We start from the raw sequence: 18,118 nt of genomic DNA on the forward strand, positions 1-18,118 counted from the left end.
GGTGGCTCAAGCCTGTAATCCCAGCACTTTGGGAGGCCGAGACGGGTGGATCACGAGGTCAGGAGATCGAGACCATCCTGAGCTACACGGTGAAACCCCGTCTCTACTAAAAAATACAAAAACCAGCCGGGCGAGATGGCGGGCGCCTGTAGTCCCAGCTACTCGGGAGGCTGAGGCAGGAGAATGGTATAAACCCGGGAGGCGGAGCTTGCAGTGAGCCGAGATCGCGCCACTGCACTCCAGCCTGGGCGACAGAGCTAGACTCCGTCTCCAAAAAAAAAAAAAAAAAATACAGATTATCTTTTGTGATCTGATTTGCATGTGTGTGGGCTTTTTCATTCCCTTCCATTGACTTTTAATTATTTTTTCTGGCCCTGTGATTCCTTTTAACCTTTTGCTTTTATTTTACCGTGTTATAATTTGCCACATTAGATCCTTTGTACAACAAGGCAGGATATGAATAAATAATTTTATAATTTAATTCAGTATTAATTACAGTTTTTCCATGTAAGAATAAAGATAATTTGGAATGTTTTAGAAAATTAGCAATTCCTCTGCATTTCTTATTTCAATTATCATGGCCACATTAAAGGTTTTGTAAAACTAGTACATAAGTAACATCTTTAAGTTTACTACTTCTAAAAGAAATATCTATATCCTACTGTTTTGAGTAGAAAGTAAAAATTTGTAACAATTATTGGAAATGGGATCTTGCTTATGAGTATTCAAATGAACACATCTCATATTCTTGACCTTTGCATCATTAATTCAGACAGTCAAGTAGCTTGACACTAGAACATATTTGGAGGAGTGACTCATTTTTATGATTCATTTTTCTGTTAATTCAATAAACATTTTCTTGTAGTAGCCTTTATTAGTACATCTTCTGATGCGTTATTTTTAAGCTTTCAACTTCACTTAAATATCTTGTTTCTTAGCTGTTTCCTCAGTGACTAAATGTTCCAGTTGTTACTTTCAATCTGTAACAGCTGCAAGAACAACTCTTCTTTCCAAGCCAGCTCTCCTAAATTCCGGTTGTTAGAGTTGGTATCTATATTTAGCTGGTGGGATTAAATTGCAAAGGCTTCAAGCTGGGCAAAGCACACTGATCTGCCTTTTTACAGCTAGACCTGTGTGCTGCAAGGAGCTAAGGCCTTCAGTGTCCCCTTCCTTACCCAGGTTACTCACAGAATGGATTCCCAGCGGGAACTTGCAGAGGAACTGAGACTTTACCAATCCACCCTTCTTCAGGATGGTCTAAAAGATCTCCTGGATGAGAAAAAATTCATCGATTGCACCCTAAAAGCAGGTGACAAAAGTCTTCCTTGCCACAGATTGATTTTGTCAGCTTGTAGTCCTTACTTCCGTGAGTACTTTTTATCTGAAATTGATGAGGCGAAAAAAAAGGAGGTAGTGCTAGATAATGTGGATCCTGCTATACTTGATTTAATCATCAAATACCTGTACTCTGCCAGTATTGATCTCAATGATGGAAATGTGCAAGATATTTTTGCATTGGCCAGCCGCTTTCAGATCCCCTCTGTGTTTACTGTCTGCGTTTCTTATCTTCAGAAAAGACTTGCTCCTGGTAACTGTCTAGCCATCCTAAGATTAGGACTTCTCCTTGACTGCCCAAGACTCGCCATTTCTGCCCGTGAATTTGTGTCTGATCGCTTTGTACAGATTTGTAAGGAAGAGGACTTCATGCAGCTGTCTCCACAGGAACTGATCTCAGTCATTTCAAATGACAGCCTAAATGTGGAAAAAGAAGAAGCAGTATTTGAGGCAGTGATGAAATGGGTGCGAACAGACAAGGAAAACAGGGTTAAAAACCTTAGCGAAGTGTTTGATTGTATCCGTTTTCGCCTTATGACAGAAAAATATTTTAAGGATCATGTTGAGAAAGATGATATAATTAAAAGCAACCCAGACCTCCAGAAAAAAATCAAAGTTCTAAAAGATGCTTTCGCAGGTAAACTCCCAGAACCTAGCAAAAATGTGCAGAAGACTGGGGCTGGTGAGGTGAATGGTGACGTTGGGGATGAAGATTTACTTCCTGGTTACCTGAATGACATTCCCAGGCATGGAATGTTTGTAAAAGACCTCATCCTCTTGGTTAACGACACAGCAGCAGTGGCTTATGACCCCACAGAAAATGAATGCTACCTTACTGCACTGGCTGAGCAGATTCCCAGAAATCATTCCAGCATTGTTACCCAGCAAAATCAGATATATGTGGTAGGAGGACTATACGTGGATGAAGAAAACAAGGATCAACCTCTACAGTCATACTTCTTCCAGGTAAGAAGGACTTTTTATATACGTAGTTGCTTCAAGGGAAGGCTGTTACTCACCATCCAGTTAGCCAATTTGTGAATTATTCAGGCTGCTTGCATTTTACTCTAATTGATGTCCTATTCTAGTCCCTTGCACTTTTGCTGTATAGAGTGTTGACAGAAAAATATTTGACTGTTTTGTTAATGTGTAATAAAAAGTTTGATGAATAATGAGGTTCTAATTCATGTTTAATGACTTAAGATACTCTTTATACTATTTTTCCAAAAATGCCTTGTTTATAGATGATGGTGACTGTAATCCATCAAAGCCCAGTATTTTAGTAAAAACTAAATTTATTTTTTCTTAGCAGAGACGGACTTTCACTATGTTGCCCTGGCTGGTCTCGAACTCCTGGGCTCAAGCAATCCTCCCAATTACGCTTCCCAAAGTGCTGGGATTACCGGTGTGAGCCACCATCCCCTGCTGTAAAAACTAAATTTAATCTTGTATACTCTTACCTATTAAAAATAGGTTAATGTCTTTCCCCAAATAGTTGCCCTAAATCAAAGTTCTTGCACATTATAAAGAAGTAATAACTGGTCAGATTTTCTTTTTTAATTTTTTTCTTTTTCATCTGCTGGCAGCTCTAAATTGGTCAGATTTTCTACCTTCTTCCAAGTTACCCTGAACTCATTTGAAGTTCTTGGAGGTAGCACTTCATCTCTTATTTACAGTTACTGCCTAAAATACAATTTTGTTGAAAATGAAAAAACTTGTGTACATGTTCTACACACTTTGTATTATCTTCTAGGAAAAACTGTCTACACAAAAGTCGCTAATTTGAATTAATTTTATTACATCACATTTATTTGGATCAGAGATATACTTAGACATTATTAGAACTTAACAATCTGTTTTGTGAAACCACAGAATTTTCCAAGAAAATTAATTCTCCTAAACCAATAGACCCTTACTTGTTTGAAAGGAGTTTGTCTTACATTATCAATGTGTTATATTTTATCAGTTTATGAAGGAGTTGGCTTAGCCTTTGTCTTCAATAATGCCAATACTGAAACTTTGTAGCTTACAACTGGCTCAAAAGAGTTTGTTTAGGTCATAGCTAATCATGGCGTGGGGCTTACGGGCACTTTAGTTGGAAAGGCCAAAGATAAGCAAGTATACAATGTCATACCACAGTCCAGTATGCTCTCAAAAAGTGTGTGACATACTTTGCATTCACAAAATACTATTATACCTTTAATCAACTTTTTCTAATCTTGAAAAATGTACTTGTAATAATCCATATTAATCATGTTTCTTAATTTTCCAAGTTCCAGTGAAGAATGTTGTAAGTATTTGAATGTGGGCCAGAAATTAAAGTCAAATAAACTTCAAAAGGGCAAAGTCAATGAAAAAGGCTATAAATACATCCAGGAAGTAAGAATGTTATCAAAACACAGATAGATAGATGACAGACATAGAGGTAGATACCCACAAATGACAGATCCACAGAATAGTTGTTGCCATAGGATGACTCTCCAAAATTACTAGAGTTTTAAATTTCATTTCATATTTAATTTATCAAATATATCTACAACACAGTCCTTTTTACTTTCAAGTGTTCAGTTTAATCTTTATCCTTCTCTTCCAGCCTAATAAAACCCTTACTTTTACTGACAGAGCTTCTTATTTTTGGTTCAAGAAACCTACTTAATGTTCTTTATAACCACAATAACAGTTACACAAAGTTGGAAGGTCAGCTCCCTCTCACTGCAAATGCCTTGCTGCTTTTAAAAGGCACTAACAGAACGGTATGCCAGGATAAAAACACTTCACCATAAAAGAGGGTTGTGATTCATCATACAATATTTATATGAGAATTTCAGGTTTTATATTTTACTGCTTGGTCACATCTATTTAAAACGCATTAATTTAGAAGTAATTTGACCTTTGATTTATGCTGTAAATAGATTATGAGAATTTTTTACCTTGGTAAGAGAGGGTTTTTTCCCCCCATTCATTATTTTGATGAATTAATAAATTCATCAAATTTTTGAACAGGTCTTAAAGTAATCTAGGTCCAAACCCTAATTTTAACAATGAGGAAAGTTGAACTCAGAGAAGTTAAATAGCTTGATAGCTCCCCTATAAAAGAGACTGGCAGGTAGTCCACTGTTCCATCTGCTAGAGAAAGTGCCCTCTAACAGGTAATATCGGAAGGTAGACAGTACTGTACAGTGTGAGAGGTAAGCCCACAGGTATAGGATTATGGTGGCTGCTGTTCCATTTTTTAAAACCAACTATGGATGTAGATGGCTTGGATTTGAATATCACCTAAAAGCTCTGTGTATTTGGAAAATTATTTAATCTTCCTGTGCCTCAGTGTCCTCATCTGTAAAACGGGGATGATAGAAATGCCTATCCTAGAGAACTAAATGAGGTTACCTGTGTAAAGCATTTAGTTCAAAGCCTATGACCACAGTCAAAACCCCATAAATGTTCATTACTATTTCTACTATATTACACACCACATTCATGATCAAAGAATTTCTTTCAAAAGTGAAAACATAAAAGATCAAAATCTAGCTGTTGAAATTAGTGAATGCAAAGCTAACAATGCACATGTGGAGATTAAACCTCTCATGTCATCTAGTCTTAACTAGTGCTTTGTTTAACTGAGGTTACTAGACCACATATAGATAGGCTTCCACAGACACCCCTGTCTATACCACGGCCATCTGTATGCACATCTATTCTTAGTATCCAATGAAACTGGGTTTTATTCATTTTATTTTTGCAATCTAGAAGTGGCACCAGAGAGAACAACAAATCTGCAACTGTACTCTTGCAGAAAACAGTTTTCTTGTGCCTTAGTGTGCTAAAATGCAAAGTGTAAAATCTTTAAATTACCAAAAGTAAGTGTTGAAACAGATGCCACTATGCCAGAATCACCTACCCCAGAGGATGGGTACAAAGAGATTTTCTTCCTTGGGAAAATCTTAAGCTTGCAGAAGTGGTGGTGAGCAAAAATGAGCAGTTACTTATTAATATAAATCAAAAAAAAAATAGAGAAGAGTATTTCGAGTGACTCCCAACAACACACTAGGAAATTCACTTTAACACCTGCCTGTATCAGAAATAATAAAGCAAAACACAGAGAACCTAAAATGTTTTTAAAGAAAGAAAGAAAGATATTGCCCAACATCCCAGTTGTCTGTGGACTGACTGACAGGTCCAGCTGTCCCAGCTGCTGGCATGGGGAGCATGTTAAATATAGCATGCAGGGGTCATTCACATTCTGTGACCCTTCCTGCTCTGACAACATTTCTTTCCCCAGTGTCCTAAAAGTATTAGGATCTTGTATTTCAAAGCTGGACAAGGCAATATGGGAGAAAATTTGACAACAAACCTCACGGTTCTAATTAACCTCTGGTGATTCTATTGTATTTTATTTTTTCTTTTCTTGAAGTCTTGAAGATTTTGATATCTTTATCTGGTAGGCCAGGTAGATTTAATCATTCTTCTTGGTAATTGTGAGCTACAATGATACTTTGGGGTTGTAGTTTTATTTACTTGTGAGATATTTGACTATCTTGATGATTTCTAAACAACATATAAAGTATAACTTTTTTTGCTGTACTTGTAACATTTTTCTAACAAGCTCCACAATCCCTCATATATATTTTTTTCAGCTGGACAGCATAGCATCTGAATGGGTTGGACTTCCACCTCTGCCTTCAGCCAGGTGTCTCTTTGGTCTGGGAGAGGTAGATGATAAAATCTACGTAGTTGCAGGCAAAGACCTTCAAACAGAGGCTTCGCTGGATTCAGTATTATGCTATGATCCTGTGTAAGTTGGCATGATATTCCTGTTCCCTAAGCATTCAAGTGTATGCATGCCTATAACATATTCATATTTTCAGAACCTGGAATTTACTGGAAGTGTATAAATTCTGTCTCATTTAATTTTAGGTCTGCAAAATGGAATGAAGTAAAAAAACTTCCTATCAAAGTCTATGGCCATAATGTGATTTCACATAAAGGGATGATATATTGTCTAGGAGGAAAGACAGATGACAAGTAAGTACCCTGAACTCTCATGATTTATGTCCAAATGACTTTTTATTAGAAGGGTTTCTTCCTCTTTTCTTTTCTTTTTTTTTTTTGAGATGGAGTTTCGCTCTTGTTGCCCAGGCTGGTGTGCAATGGTACAATCTCGGCTCACTGCAATCTCCACCTCCTGGGTTCAAGCAATTCTCCTGTCTCAGCCTCCTGAGTAGCTGGAATTACAGGCATGCTCCATCATGCCCGGCTAATTTTGTATTTTTCGTAGAGATGGGGTTTCTCCATGTTGGTCAGACTGGTCTTGAACTCCTGACCTCAGGTGATCTGCCTGCCTCAGCCTCCCAAAGTGGGATTACAGGTATGAGCTACAGCACCCAGCCCTCTTCCTCTTTTCATTTGGATCTGCTCACTGAAATGGGACATGGTTCTCACCTATCATATTGTGGAGGGAAAATCTTAAAATTTCAACTCACTGAAGTAAACATGTAGATACTCAGTGTACTGCTAGGAATGAGCCTAATACCCCAATCATAAGCATCCTTACAGTCCAGGCAGCATCTAGGAGCATAATCAAGTCCCGTATTTCACTGATTTGTTATTGTATTTTACTACATTAAAACCAATGGGCTTTCTTATTCATTTAGCCGTAAGTAGATAAAAATGTAAATGTACTCTTTAATGTAGTATTTAAAATATATCTTCTAAGACAATTGTGCATAAAAAATATCATGGATTTGTACTTTACATTCATAAGAGGGACTTCAGATAGGTCAGTTTGAAAGAAAAGCGTAGTGATCGAAAAGATGGAAGTAAAAAAGACAAAGTAAAAACAAAAATTTAAGGCAGTTATTTCTTCAACAGTGTTCTTCCACATATTTACTCCCTGACAGAGGTAATATTCAAAATGGCTTCCAACTGTTCAAAACTGAGCTCCCAGTAGCACCCAGTATCTTGTGAGAAAACCAGGATGAGGTTTCATATATAAACCTTACTTGAGTTCTAGTCAATTCTCAGGGAACTGGTAATTGGGAAAGAGATCTTATAACCCAGAGAGTGGAGAAGTGAGCTCCAAATGCTTCAGAGACAGTCAAACCAGTATAGCCTGTCTAGTAAAATAAGCATTTTCAGTTTAGATGGTGAGAACTAATATTCTGCCCCTGAAAAATCTGCCTGATTTGGCTTGTCATCATTTGCTCAGGCCATTGAATTAATAGAGATGTCCAACCTTGAAAAGGGAGCCAAAATTAAGAATTGTAAGGGCAAAGCAGGAAAGGAGAGTAAAATATGGAAATGTGTTAGATGTCAAGAACTCTGTTCTGGAGTTAATGATTAATGGGTATTAGTCAATTAAAATGGTAAATGTAGCACAGAAAAGGCAATTTTAAAAAGCAATGGTTTTTAAACATCTACCTGTATTCAAAGATAACATATTCTAAAATTTTTATATCCTCCCTAATCCCAGCTATTCCTATCAAATGCAAAGGAAGGTATATTATATTCTCACCTGGTGTCAGATCTTATTTTGGGCATTTTTCCTGAGTAAATTGAATGGAAAATCACTACTAAAGAGCATTCTGAGTTTGGAAACACAGGAACCCTTCCAAATGATTTAAATTTTTTCCTTCAAGTAGCATTAGTAACTAGGAAATTGATATGTCAGTAAGAAGCATACAGTTCTTGTCAGTAGGAATATATTAATCTTGAGGATATGATTAATCTTGAGGATATGATTAATCTTGAGGATATGATTAATCTTGAGGATATGATTAACAACACTGCTTGACAAATGTCAAAGTCAAGAACTTTGAAATGAGTCATTATCTAAAAGTAAGAGCTGGGCCGGGTGCAGTGGCTCATGCCTGTAATCCCAGCACTTTGGGAGGCTGAGGCAGGCGGATCACCTGAGGTTGGGAGTTTGAGACCAGCCTGACCAACGTGGAGAAACCCCATCTCTACTAAAAATACAAAATTAACCAGGCGTGGTGACGTTCACCTGTAATCCCAGCTACTCGGGAGGCTGAGGCAGGAGAATCGCTTGAACCCAGGAGACAGAGTTTGCAGTGAGCCGAGATCACACCACTGCACTACAGTCTGGGCAACAAGAGTGAAATCCATCTCCAAAAATAAATAAACAAATAAAAGTAAATGCTGAATTTCACCAGTTCCCACTAATGAATTTGAAGAACATGATTTTGGATAACGTTCTTTTCAAGAAGTGTTCAAATGATACAAATAGTCAAATATTAGAGGAAATGCTTCTACTCCAGATAACTGATCTTTTACACAATTAAGAAAAAAATTGTCCTCACAAAAAAGTTGAGGTGCTTTTCATCACCACATGTATCCGGTTAATCAATTATTATTTGAAATTCTGAACTCCCATCAAATTATAGATAACTTCAAGAAACCATAAGAAACATACTAAGGACGGGGCACAGTGGCTCACACCTGTAATCCCAGCACTTTGGGAGGCCAAAGCTGGAGGATCACTTGAGCTCAGGAGTTCGAGACCAGCCTGACCAACATGGTGAAACCCTGTGTCTACTACCAAGCATACAAAAAATCAGCTAGGCGCAATGGTGCATGCCTGTGGTCCCAGCTACCTGGGAAGCTGAGATGGAAGGATCACTTGAGCCCTGGATGCAGAGGTTGCAGTGAACCAAGATCGCACCACTGCACTGCAGCCTGGGTGGCACAGTGAAAAATAATTCAGATGAGTCCAGGTCTTTCTGGTAGCATTTAGCATGTAAAACTGTTCTCATGATTCATCAGCTCAAATGATTCGTTGTCTAATTCATAGTCCCAGATTTCTTAAAATGCACTGCTATGTTAGTGCTAATATAAAATGATATATCATATAAAATTTAAAGTAGGTATATTTGCACCTAATTATTTTTTTAAGTTAACTTATTCATTCCTAGGATATTCAGATAATAAATAAACCTACCATTTGTTATTGAGGTGCAATAAAAGGTTTATGATTTTATTTTTTACTAAAATAGAGTAAAAAAACTTCAATTGAATTTAGTATATAACGATTAAAATCAGCTGTGCCTGGGCTTCTAAGCAGCTATCCAGAAGTAAAGGTACCCTATCTTCCAACAGTATAATTAAGTTATAGTTTTGGTCCCCACATTTGGGCTTGTCCTTTGCTTAGTGGCATATGTTCAAATTAAGAATTCTTTGTGGAGTTTTTCTGATCTTCTGCCTTACTACATATTTCTTATGACAAGCAAAGCCAAATTATTAGTGAAGGGGCTTTCAAAAAAAGAAGGTTCTAAAAGGAACATTTGTTTTTCTGTTTACAGAAAATGTACAAACAGAGTGTTTATCTTCAACCCCAAAAAAGGAGATTGGAAAGATCTGGCTCCAATGAAAACTCCTCGTTCCATGTTTGGAGTAGCAGTCCATAAAGGCAAAATTGTGATTGCAGGAGGTGTCACTGAAGATGGTCTTTCAGCTTCAGTTGAAGCTTTTGACCTTACAACCAATAAGTGAGTTGCCACATCTTAGTATATAGCATATGAACAACTCTACATTTTAATTGTTAACTTTGGATAGAAAGTAATCTTTCTAATTAGGATGTGGGGAGGGGAGGGTACAGAACCACAGATTACAGAGCAAGTATTTTCATCTGGATTTCTTTTGTTGTTACTGGATATAAATCTCCTCTAACATTCTGATGCATTACATGTTTGTAATTTGGAACATATGACCCTCAAGTTAGTGTTGTCATGCTCTATTTGTCCTTGTTATTAAATTTGTAAATTTAGAAATGCAAAGGTAATACTTGTGAATAATTTTAATTTTATTTTTAAGAGACAAAGTCTGGCTCTGTTGCCCAGACTGGAATGCAGTGGTACAATCATAGTTCACTGCTGCCTCAAACTCCTGGGCTCAGGTGATCTTCTTGCCTCAGGCTCCCGAGTAGCTAGGACTACAGATGCACACCACTATGCCCAGCTAATTTTTGTGGGTTTTTTTTGTTTTTCGTTATTTATTTATTTATTTTTTTGTACAGACAGGGTCTCACTATGTTGTCCAGGCTGGTCTTGAACTCCCGGCCTCAAATGATCCTCCCACCTTGGCCTCCCAAAGTGCTAGGATTCTAAGTGTGAGCCAGCACACCTGGCCCTGAATAATTGTCTAGGTGTAGATGGATATATATGTCTCTGTGGAATTATTTGATTTTAAATGTAGTTTCTTTAAATATGAAAAGATCTTCACTTGTTAATGATTGATATCTGTAAAGTATGAATGCTTGAGAAGTTTTCATTCCTTTATGCTGTTTATAATTTTATTAAAATTTTCATTTTTAAGCTTTTATTGACTTAATGTGAAAAGATATTTGACAGCTATTCATATAAATTGGTCTTTTAAACATTTTTGAGCTCACACATCTGGAGGAGTACATACCTTTTATATTTCTAGTTTAGCAATGAAGAAAAAAAGGTAACTATTATTAGTCTTTTTAGAAACATGTATGCCTGACTACAAAACAGACTTTAGTATCTGAAAATTACAAGGAACTTTTGTGGAATGTGATTTAAATTATCGTTAAAAATAATGTTTTTGAAGACTGTAATATGGGTAAACACTCATGATGTAAGTTAAGAAACAACACACAAAATTGTAAATATCTTCTTAGTTTCATCTATATGTATGGAAGCTTATATGTACATGCTTTTTAAAAAGATGACAAAATTACACCAAATTGTTCCAAATTGTTACTTGTGATTATGGAGATAGTTGCTTTCTTGTATACCTTTCTGTACTTTCCAGATCTCAAACTTTTTTTTTTTTTGAGACAGAGTCTCTCTGAGTCACACAGGCTGGAGTACAGATTTTCTATAATGTACATATATTATTTTTATAATTGGAAAAACAGATATGTAAAGAAAAACTATGGGGCCAGGCATGGTGGCTCACGCCTGTAATCCCAGCAGTTTGGGAGGCTGAGGCGGGCAGATCATGAGGTCAAGAGTTCGAGACCAGCCTGGCCAACATAGTGAAACCCTGTCTCTTCTAAAAATACAAAAATTAGCCGGATGTGGTGGCATGTGTCTGTAGTCCCAGCTACTCGGGAGACTGAGGCAGGAAAATCACTTGAACCCAGGAGGTGGAGGTTGCAGTGAGACCACGCCATTGCACTCCAGCCTGGGTGACAGAGTAAGACTCTGTCTCAAAAAAAAAAAAAAAAGAAAAAGAAAAGAAAAACTATGAAGTCTACTTTAATGCCAGAGTAACAGAATACCTACCAAAATGACTAAATCATTCTAGATTCTTGATACTTCCAACTAATTAGATTGATTTTATCTTTAGTTATCCTATTTCAGATAGCTGTCAACATTAAAAAGTTCCCTTAAATCCTTTATAAAAGTAATGAAAGTATAAATCATTAAAAAGAAAATTTGTATCCCTGGTTCCAATGCTATCCTTATGTGCCTTTATTGCAAAGGATTTGGAGTATTCAGATGAAATCCAACACAGTAGCAGGTTAGAGGTTTAGGAGCCCTAGAAGTGCCACAACCCCCGACTGTTTGTGACACACAGAGTTTGGTAACCACTGCTAACTGAAGTATTCTAGGGTTGACCTTTTTTTTTTTTTCTTTTTTTTTTGAGATAGAATTTTGTTCTTGTTGCCTGGGCTGGAGTGCAATGGCACTATCTTGGCTCACTGCAACATCCACCTCCCAGATTCAAATGATTCTCCTGCCTCAGCCTCCTGAGTAGCTAGGATTACAGGTGTGTGCCACCACACTCGGCTAATTTTTTGTGTTTTTAGTAGAGATGGGGTTTCACCATGTTGATCAGGCTGATCTCGAACTCCTGACCTCAGGTAATCCACCCACCTTGGCCTCCCAAAGTGTTAGGATAACAGGCATGAGCCACCGTGCCCAGCCTTAGGGCTGCCATATTGAAGACTTTATATTTAATGAAGTTACATCTTTCAAATATTTTCTAGTAGCAAACTTAGTTGTTTACTTGTAGATGCCTATGTACCTTGAATCCCACCCCCGCCCCTGCCGCCAAAGACAGGGTTTTGCTCTATCACCCAGGCTGGAATGCAGCAGTGAGATCGTAGCTCACCACAGCCTTGACCTCAAGGGCTCAAGAGATCCTCCCAAGTAGCTGGGACTATAGGGACATACCACCAGTCCTGGCTCTTTTTTTTTTTTGTAAAGACAGTCTCATTTTGTTGCCCAGGCTGATCTCATATTCCTTGGGCTCAAGCAGTCCTCCTGCCTCAGTCTCCCAAAGTGCTGGGATTACAGGCATAAGCCACTGCACCCGGCCACTATTTGAATATTTATTTATTTATTTATTTATTTATTTTATTTAGATGGAGCCTCGCTCTGTTGCCCAGGCTGGAGTGCAGTGGCGCAATCTCAGCTCACTGCAACCTCTGCCTCCCAGATTCAAGTGATTCTACTGCCTCAGCCTCCCAAATAGCTGAGATTACAAGTGTGTGTCACCATGCCTGGCTAATTTTTTGTATTTTTGGTAGAGATGGGGTTTCACCATGTTGGTCAGGCTGGTCTCAAACTCCTGACCTCAGGTCATCTACCCATCTCAGCCTCCCAAAGTGCTGGGATTACAGCCATGAGCCACCGTGCCTGGCTGCCTGGCCACTACTTGAATTTTTAAATTATGATTTCCTATAATTGTTCAGTAAGTACATCTGGCATTTCTTTAAGTTTTACATTGACTATATTTTTAATGATACCTAGATGGGATGTAATGACCGAATTTCCCCAAGAAAGAAGCTCCATCAGTTTGGTCAGCCTGGCTGGATCTCTGTATGCAATTGGTGGTTTTGCTATGATTCAACTGGAGTCTAAAGAATTTGCACCTACTGAAGTCAATGACATATGGAAGTAAGTTCTCATCATTTCAATTTTCAGAATCACATATTAAATCAGATGACTGATAAACTATTTTGTAGTAAATAATAAGCCAGATTTTCCCAACATGCAAGCTACTTCTCGGTGGTAGACTAAACACTTCAAACCTAATTGAACTTTTGTATATGCCACTTACTTGAACAAGTAACTACTTCTAGTTAGCTGTATATAAATGGGCAGTGATTCTCAACCTTAGCTATATGTTACAATCATCTGGGATGCTTTTAAAATGTGTCTGGGCCTTAACACAGACCAATTATATCAACATTTCTGGAGTTAGAGTTGAGCATCCCTAGTTCCTAAAACGTTCCCAGATGGGTTTTTTTTTTGGTGAAATAGAGTCTCACTCTGTCACCCAGGCTGTAGTGCAGTGGTACGATCTTGGCTCATTGCAACCTCCAGCTCCCGGGCTCAAGCGATTCTCCTACCTCAGCCTCTGGAGTAGCTGGGACTACAGGTGTGCACCACCACATCAGGCTAATTTTTGTATTTTTAGTAGAGATGGGGTTTCGCCATATTGGCCAGGCTGGTCTTGAACTCCTGACCTCAGGTGATCTGCCCGCTTCAGCCTCCCACAGTGCTGGGATTACAGGCGTGAGCCACTGAGCCCAGCCCCAGATTATTCTAATCAGCAGCCAGGGTTGAGAAACACTGATATTAAGTAATTGTGCTGTCAATCAGTGGAACCTCCCTGAAGCCCTCCTGGTTCCTAAGGGTTATCAAAAGCCATGCTGCCCCTGCAGGGAAGTTATAGGCAACAAAAGAAAGTACAGAATCTCCTGCTATAAAAGTGGCCCTGACATTGTTCAGGGGAACCTAAGAGAGGGATCCTCTCTGATTGTGGTTTACTTTGCGCTTAGGGCAGTGGTTCCCAAAGTTGCCTGCACAGTGGAATCACCAGGGTGCTTCAAAAAATACTAACACCTCTGTCCCACTCCTACTGACTGATTTAAGTGGTCTGAAGTGTGGCCTGGCCTTTGGAGATTTTAAAAGATCCCTGGATGTTTCTATATGTGTAGACAAGTTTGGGAACCACTGGATTGGGTAAAGAGAAGAGGGGAGCATTCATCACTATCTGCTTGGCTATTTTAAGACTGGTATTTTCTAATTTGGGGTAGGATCTGAAGCATGATTCTCAAACTTCGCTGCATATTAGAATCACTTGGGGAGCTTTAAAAAATCCTGATGCCCAGGCCACCCTTCATACCAATTTCAGATCATTTAAAACTATCTCTTCATTTGTTGCCCTGAATTTTATATAATTAAGGTTATTCCCTTTATTAGTAGCAAAATACTTTTTGTATTCTTTCCTGTACATAAAAATCACTCAGTGCATAGTACAATTGTTGAGAATTAATTTGGAACATTGATGACAGAGTCTTGCTCTGTCGCCCAGGCTGGAGTGCAAAGGGGCAATCTTGGCTCACTGCAACCTCCGCCTCCTGGGTTCAAGCAGTTCTCCTGAGTAGCTGGGATTACAGGCGCACACCACCATGCCCAGCTAATTTTTATATTTTCAGTAGAGATGGGGTTTTGCCATATTGGCCAGCTGGTCTCAAACTCCTGACCTGAGGTGATCCGCCCCCCCTCAGCCTTCCAAACTGCTGGGATCGCAAGCGTGAGCCACCACACCTGGCTGATTTGGGGTTAAGTCTTGTGCCAAGTCTTGACAACTTGTGGAAAGATATTAAGGTGGATAAATATATTATGTGTCCTCAGATGCCTTTGGGGCTTGAGGACATTGATATGGGGGGAAAACGAATGAAGGAGATTTAAAATAATTATTAAAAGTAGCTTGTACCTACATAAGAGATGCACTGACTTAATTTCATCAATGTTCCAAATTAATTCTCAACAATTGTACCACGCACTGAGTGATTTTTATGTAGAGGAAAGCATACAAAAAAATATTTTGCTACTAATAAAGGGAATAACCTTAATTATATAAAATTCAGGGCAACAAATTAAGAGATAAATAGTTTTAAATGATCTGAAGAAAGTAACCCCATTTAAACAATATGAGTGAAGTTAAGGTTAAATGAGGTTTTAAAATGTTTGCTTCCTGGCAGTTATATTTACTTTCAGCTTGGTCAATCTTAAATAGTAGAATGAAAATGGAGTGATAATTGCTATAATACCATATAAAGGATGATATGAGAAACAAAGAGAAAGCAACAAATTGTCTGAAGGAAGGTGAGAAAGGTTGCAGAGAGAAGGCAGCATTTAGAAGCTTCCCACACAAAACATTCCAGGCACCAGGCAGAGCAGACATGTTCGGCACACATGGTACAAGGGAATTCAAGTTGTCTGTATCTTTCTAACCTTGAATAGTCAGAGATGAAGACCAGTTCTTACCTAAGTCAAGTGCGAAATCTAAGAGTAGTCCTCAAACAGAACAATAAAGGGGAAGGGGAACAAATTTTCATAAGGTGACTGCTGTGTATCAGGTGCCATGCTAGGCACTGTGTATAGGAACAATTGAAGGCATAATTAAGGCTACAGATAGTCCCTGCTCTTCCCCAGTTCTTTCTCTTAAGCAAGAATCTGCTTACTTTGACTCAAAGTGACCAGCCATCTTCATCAGTTCAAAGGTGAATGTTTAACTGCTTAGCTATTTATTCCTCTTCTCTGCAGTCTTTGATTCCCAGAGAAGGCCGAACTGCCTAGGCATCCAGATTAAATACCGTGGCAGTAGCTCAGGCACATGCTCATCCAGACCATGCGTATTTCAGAGATATTCAAGTGCTATTCTACCAGGCAGGTGCATCTTCCTTCCTCTAAGTAAAAGCCACTAGGATTTTTGCAAAGGTCCACATTTGTATACTGAACACAGGGAAACCTATGGAACTAAAGCTGCTTATTGATTACTTTTTTTTCCTCCATCAGGTATGAAGATGATAAAAAAGAATGGGCTGGGATGTTGAAGGAAATACGCTATGCTTCAGGAGCTAGTTGCCTAGCAACACGTTTAAATCTCTTCAAACTGTCTAAACTATGAACAAGGTGACAAAACATAGATTGGGAGGTGGTTTGTTTGGTGAATGGGGCTTTAATTTATTCTGTTTTTTAAAAGCTTGTACAGACACTCATGTAGAAATTATTCAGGAAGTTATTGTCTAAGAGATGAGCAGTAGGTAACAAAACCTCAGTCATTGACTCTTCAATGTAATGATCAGAGATTAAAACCATTTTCTAATAAGAAATTAAATATTCAGTTGAACAAATTATTTTGTGAATCTGTTGCACTCAATGGATTGTAAAGGAGGCTCCTAAATTTGAGTTGTTAATCATTTCATTTGCATTGTTAGGGTGTCCTTACACTGATTTTCTACTACAATTTGAAGTGGAGAATATGTGCATCTACATTCAAAAAATGTTTAAAATATCAAAAACCTTTCCTCGTGCTTCAAAATGATAGGAATCCTGTGCATTATACTAAGAATTACATGCCATAAGATGATTTCAGAAATGGTACTTCAGAAGTTTAATAAATGGATGGGGAATTATTTGATGGGGAAAAGTCTCTTGTAAGTAAAAACAGTCAAATTCAAATGGTCTTTTTTCTCCATGCTTTTTGCGACACTGGCATATTATATTGTGGTTTCCAAATCAAATTTTAAAATTTTTAATTTAAAACCAGTAAATCACAGTCTTCAAGCCATTAACTACAGCATCTGTGGCAAGAGGGTGAGGGAGCACCCTTAGACAATGGATTGATTGTTTCTTTAAACTGCTGGGGCAGAACTTGGGGTCAGTGGGTGATGTGGAGGAGGATGTATATTCACTGGTTTAAATTTTGGCTACACTCTGTGAAAGGACTACCTATTTGCTAAATTTCTGATAGCAAGGAAGGTGACTGTATTATTTCATTTTCTGGGATGTGATATTCTCCATTCACTGTTTCTTCTTAGTGCATATAGTAAGTTGACTCCTCAGTCTGCTCATAACCATCACATTCAATCTATGCAAGTCCATCAATTAATCATCACTTTTAGCCACACACCAACTTATGAGTCTCACATAGCTTTCATAGACATGTATTTGACTTCCATCCTTACCCATATTATTTTCTGAAAAACCTGACTTGGGACTAATTTGGAATGTTCATGATTATTTGTCAAAGAGTTGCATAAAGAACAGATCTAAGTGTCCATACACCTTTTTTTCTCTACCATAAATATGAAAATATATTTAACAGAAACAAATTTTATTTTGGGTATTTAAAGTAGAATCCTGATTACTTTTCTTTTTTTTTTTTTTGAGACAGAGAGTCTCGATTTGTCGCCCGGGCTGGAGTGCAGTGGCCGGATCTCAGCTCACTGCAAGCTCCGCTTCCCGGGTTTACGCCATTCTCCTGCCTCAGCCTCCCGAGTAGCTGGGACTACAGGCGCCCACCACCTCGCCCGGCTAGTTTTTTGTATTTTTTAGTAGAGACGGGGTTTCACCGTGTTAGCCAGGATGGTCTCGATCTCCTGACCTCGTGATCCGCCCGTCTCGGCCTCCCAAAGTGCTGGGATTACAGGCTTGAGCCACCGCGCTGGGCCAAATCCTGATTACTTTTCTATATTGAAAAATACTTTTCTTAATTATAGCATGAATACAGAATCAAGAAATTCCCAAAGTGGAAAATCCTACAGGTTCTTCAACGAACAAACTGTTAGGAAGAGAAAGGGGCACTTATACAGACTCAAAAGGGTGGAGGAAGAGGGGGCCACAGGGATTATGGTGTCCAGAAATGTACATCTGGGTGTTAAAACTGTAAGAAGTACTTACTATAAAATCAGGATTGAGGTTACTTTTGGAGAGAGAATGCCAATCTATGTAGATGTAAAATTAAGTTTTAAAATAATGCTTCTTGCAGGGTTTGAGGA

General features: G+C 38.3%; 1 protein-coding gene across 1 annotated transcript; it reads left to right on the forward strand.

Moving 5' to 3' along the window:
• Nucleotides 1-954: 954 nt before the first annotated feature.
• Nucleotides 955-16,799, forward strand: KLHL41 (kelch-like family member 41). Its single transcript, XM_011960606.1, has 6 exons — nucleotides 955-2,301; nucleotides 5,970-6,127; nucleotides 6,250-6,357; nucleotides 9,651-9,836; nucleotides 13,074-13,220; nucleotides 16,134-16,799. Exons 1-6 carry the CDS (start codon nucleotides 1,192-1,194, stop codon nucleotides 16,243-16,245), a joined length of 1,821 nt encoding a protein of 606 aa, XP_011815996.1. The 5' UTR covers nucleotides 955-1,191; the 3' UTR covers nucleotides 16,246-16,799.
• Nucleotides 16,800-18,118: the final 1,319 nt, after the last annotated feature.

Source organism: Colobus angolensis, unplaced genomic scaffold, assembly GCF_000951035.1.
Source record: "Colobus angolensis palliatus isolate OR3802 unplaced genomic scaffold, Cang.pa_1.0 Scaffold517, whole genome shotgun sequence".
NCBI lineage: Eukaryota > Metazoa > Chordata > Mammalia > Primates > Cercopithecidae > Colobus > Colobus angolensis.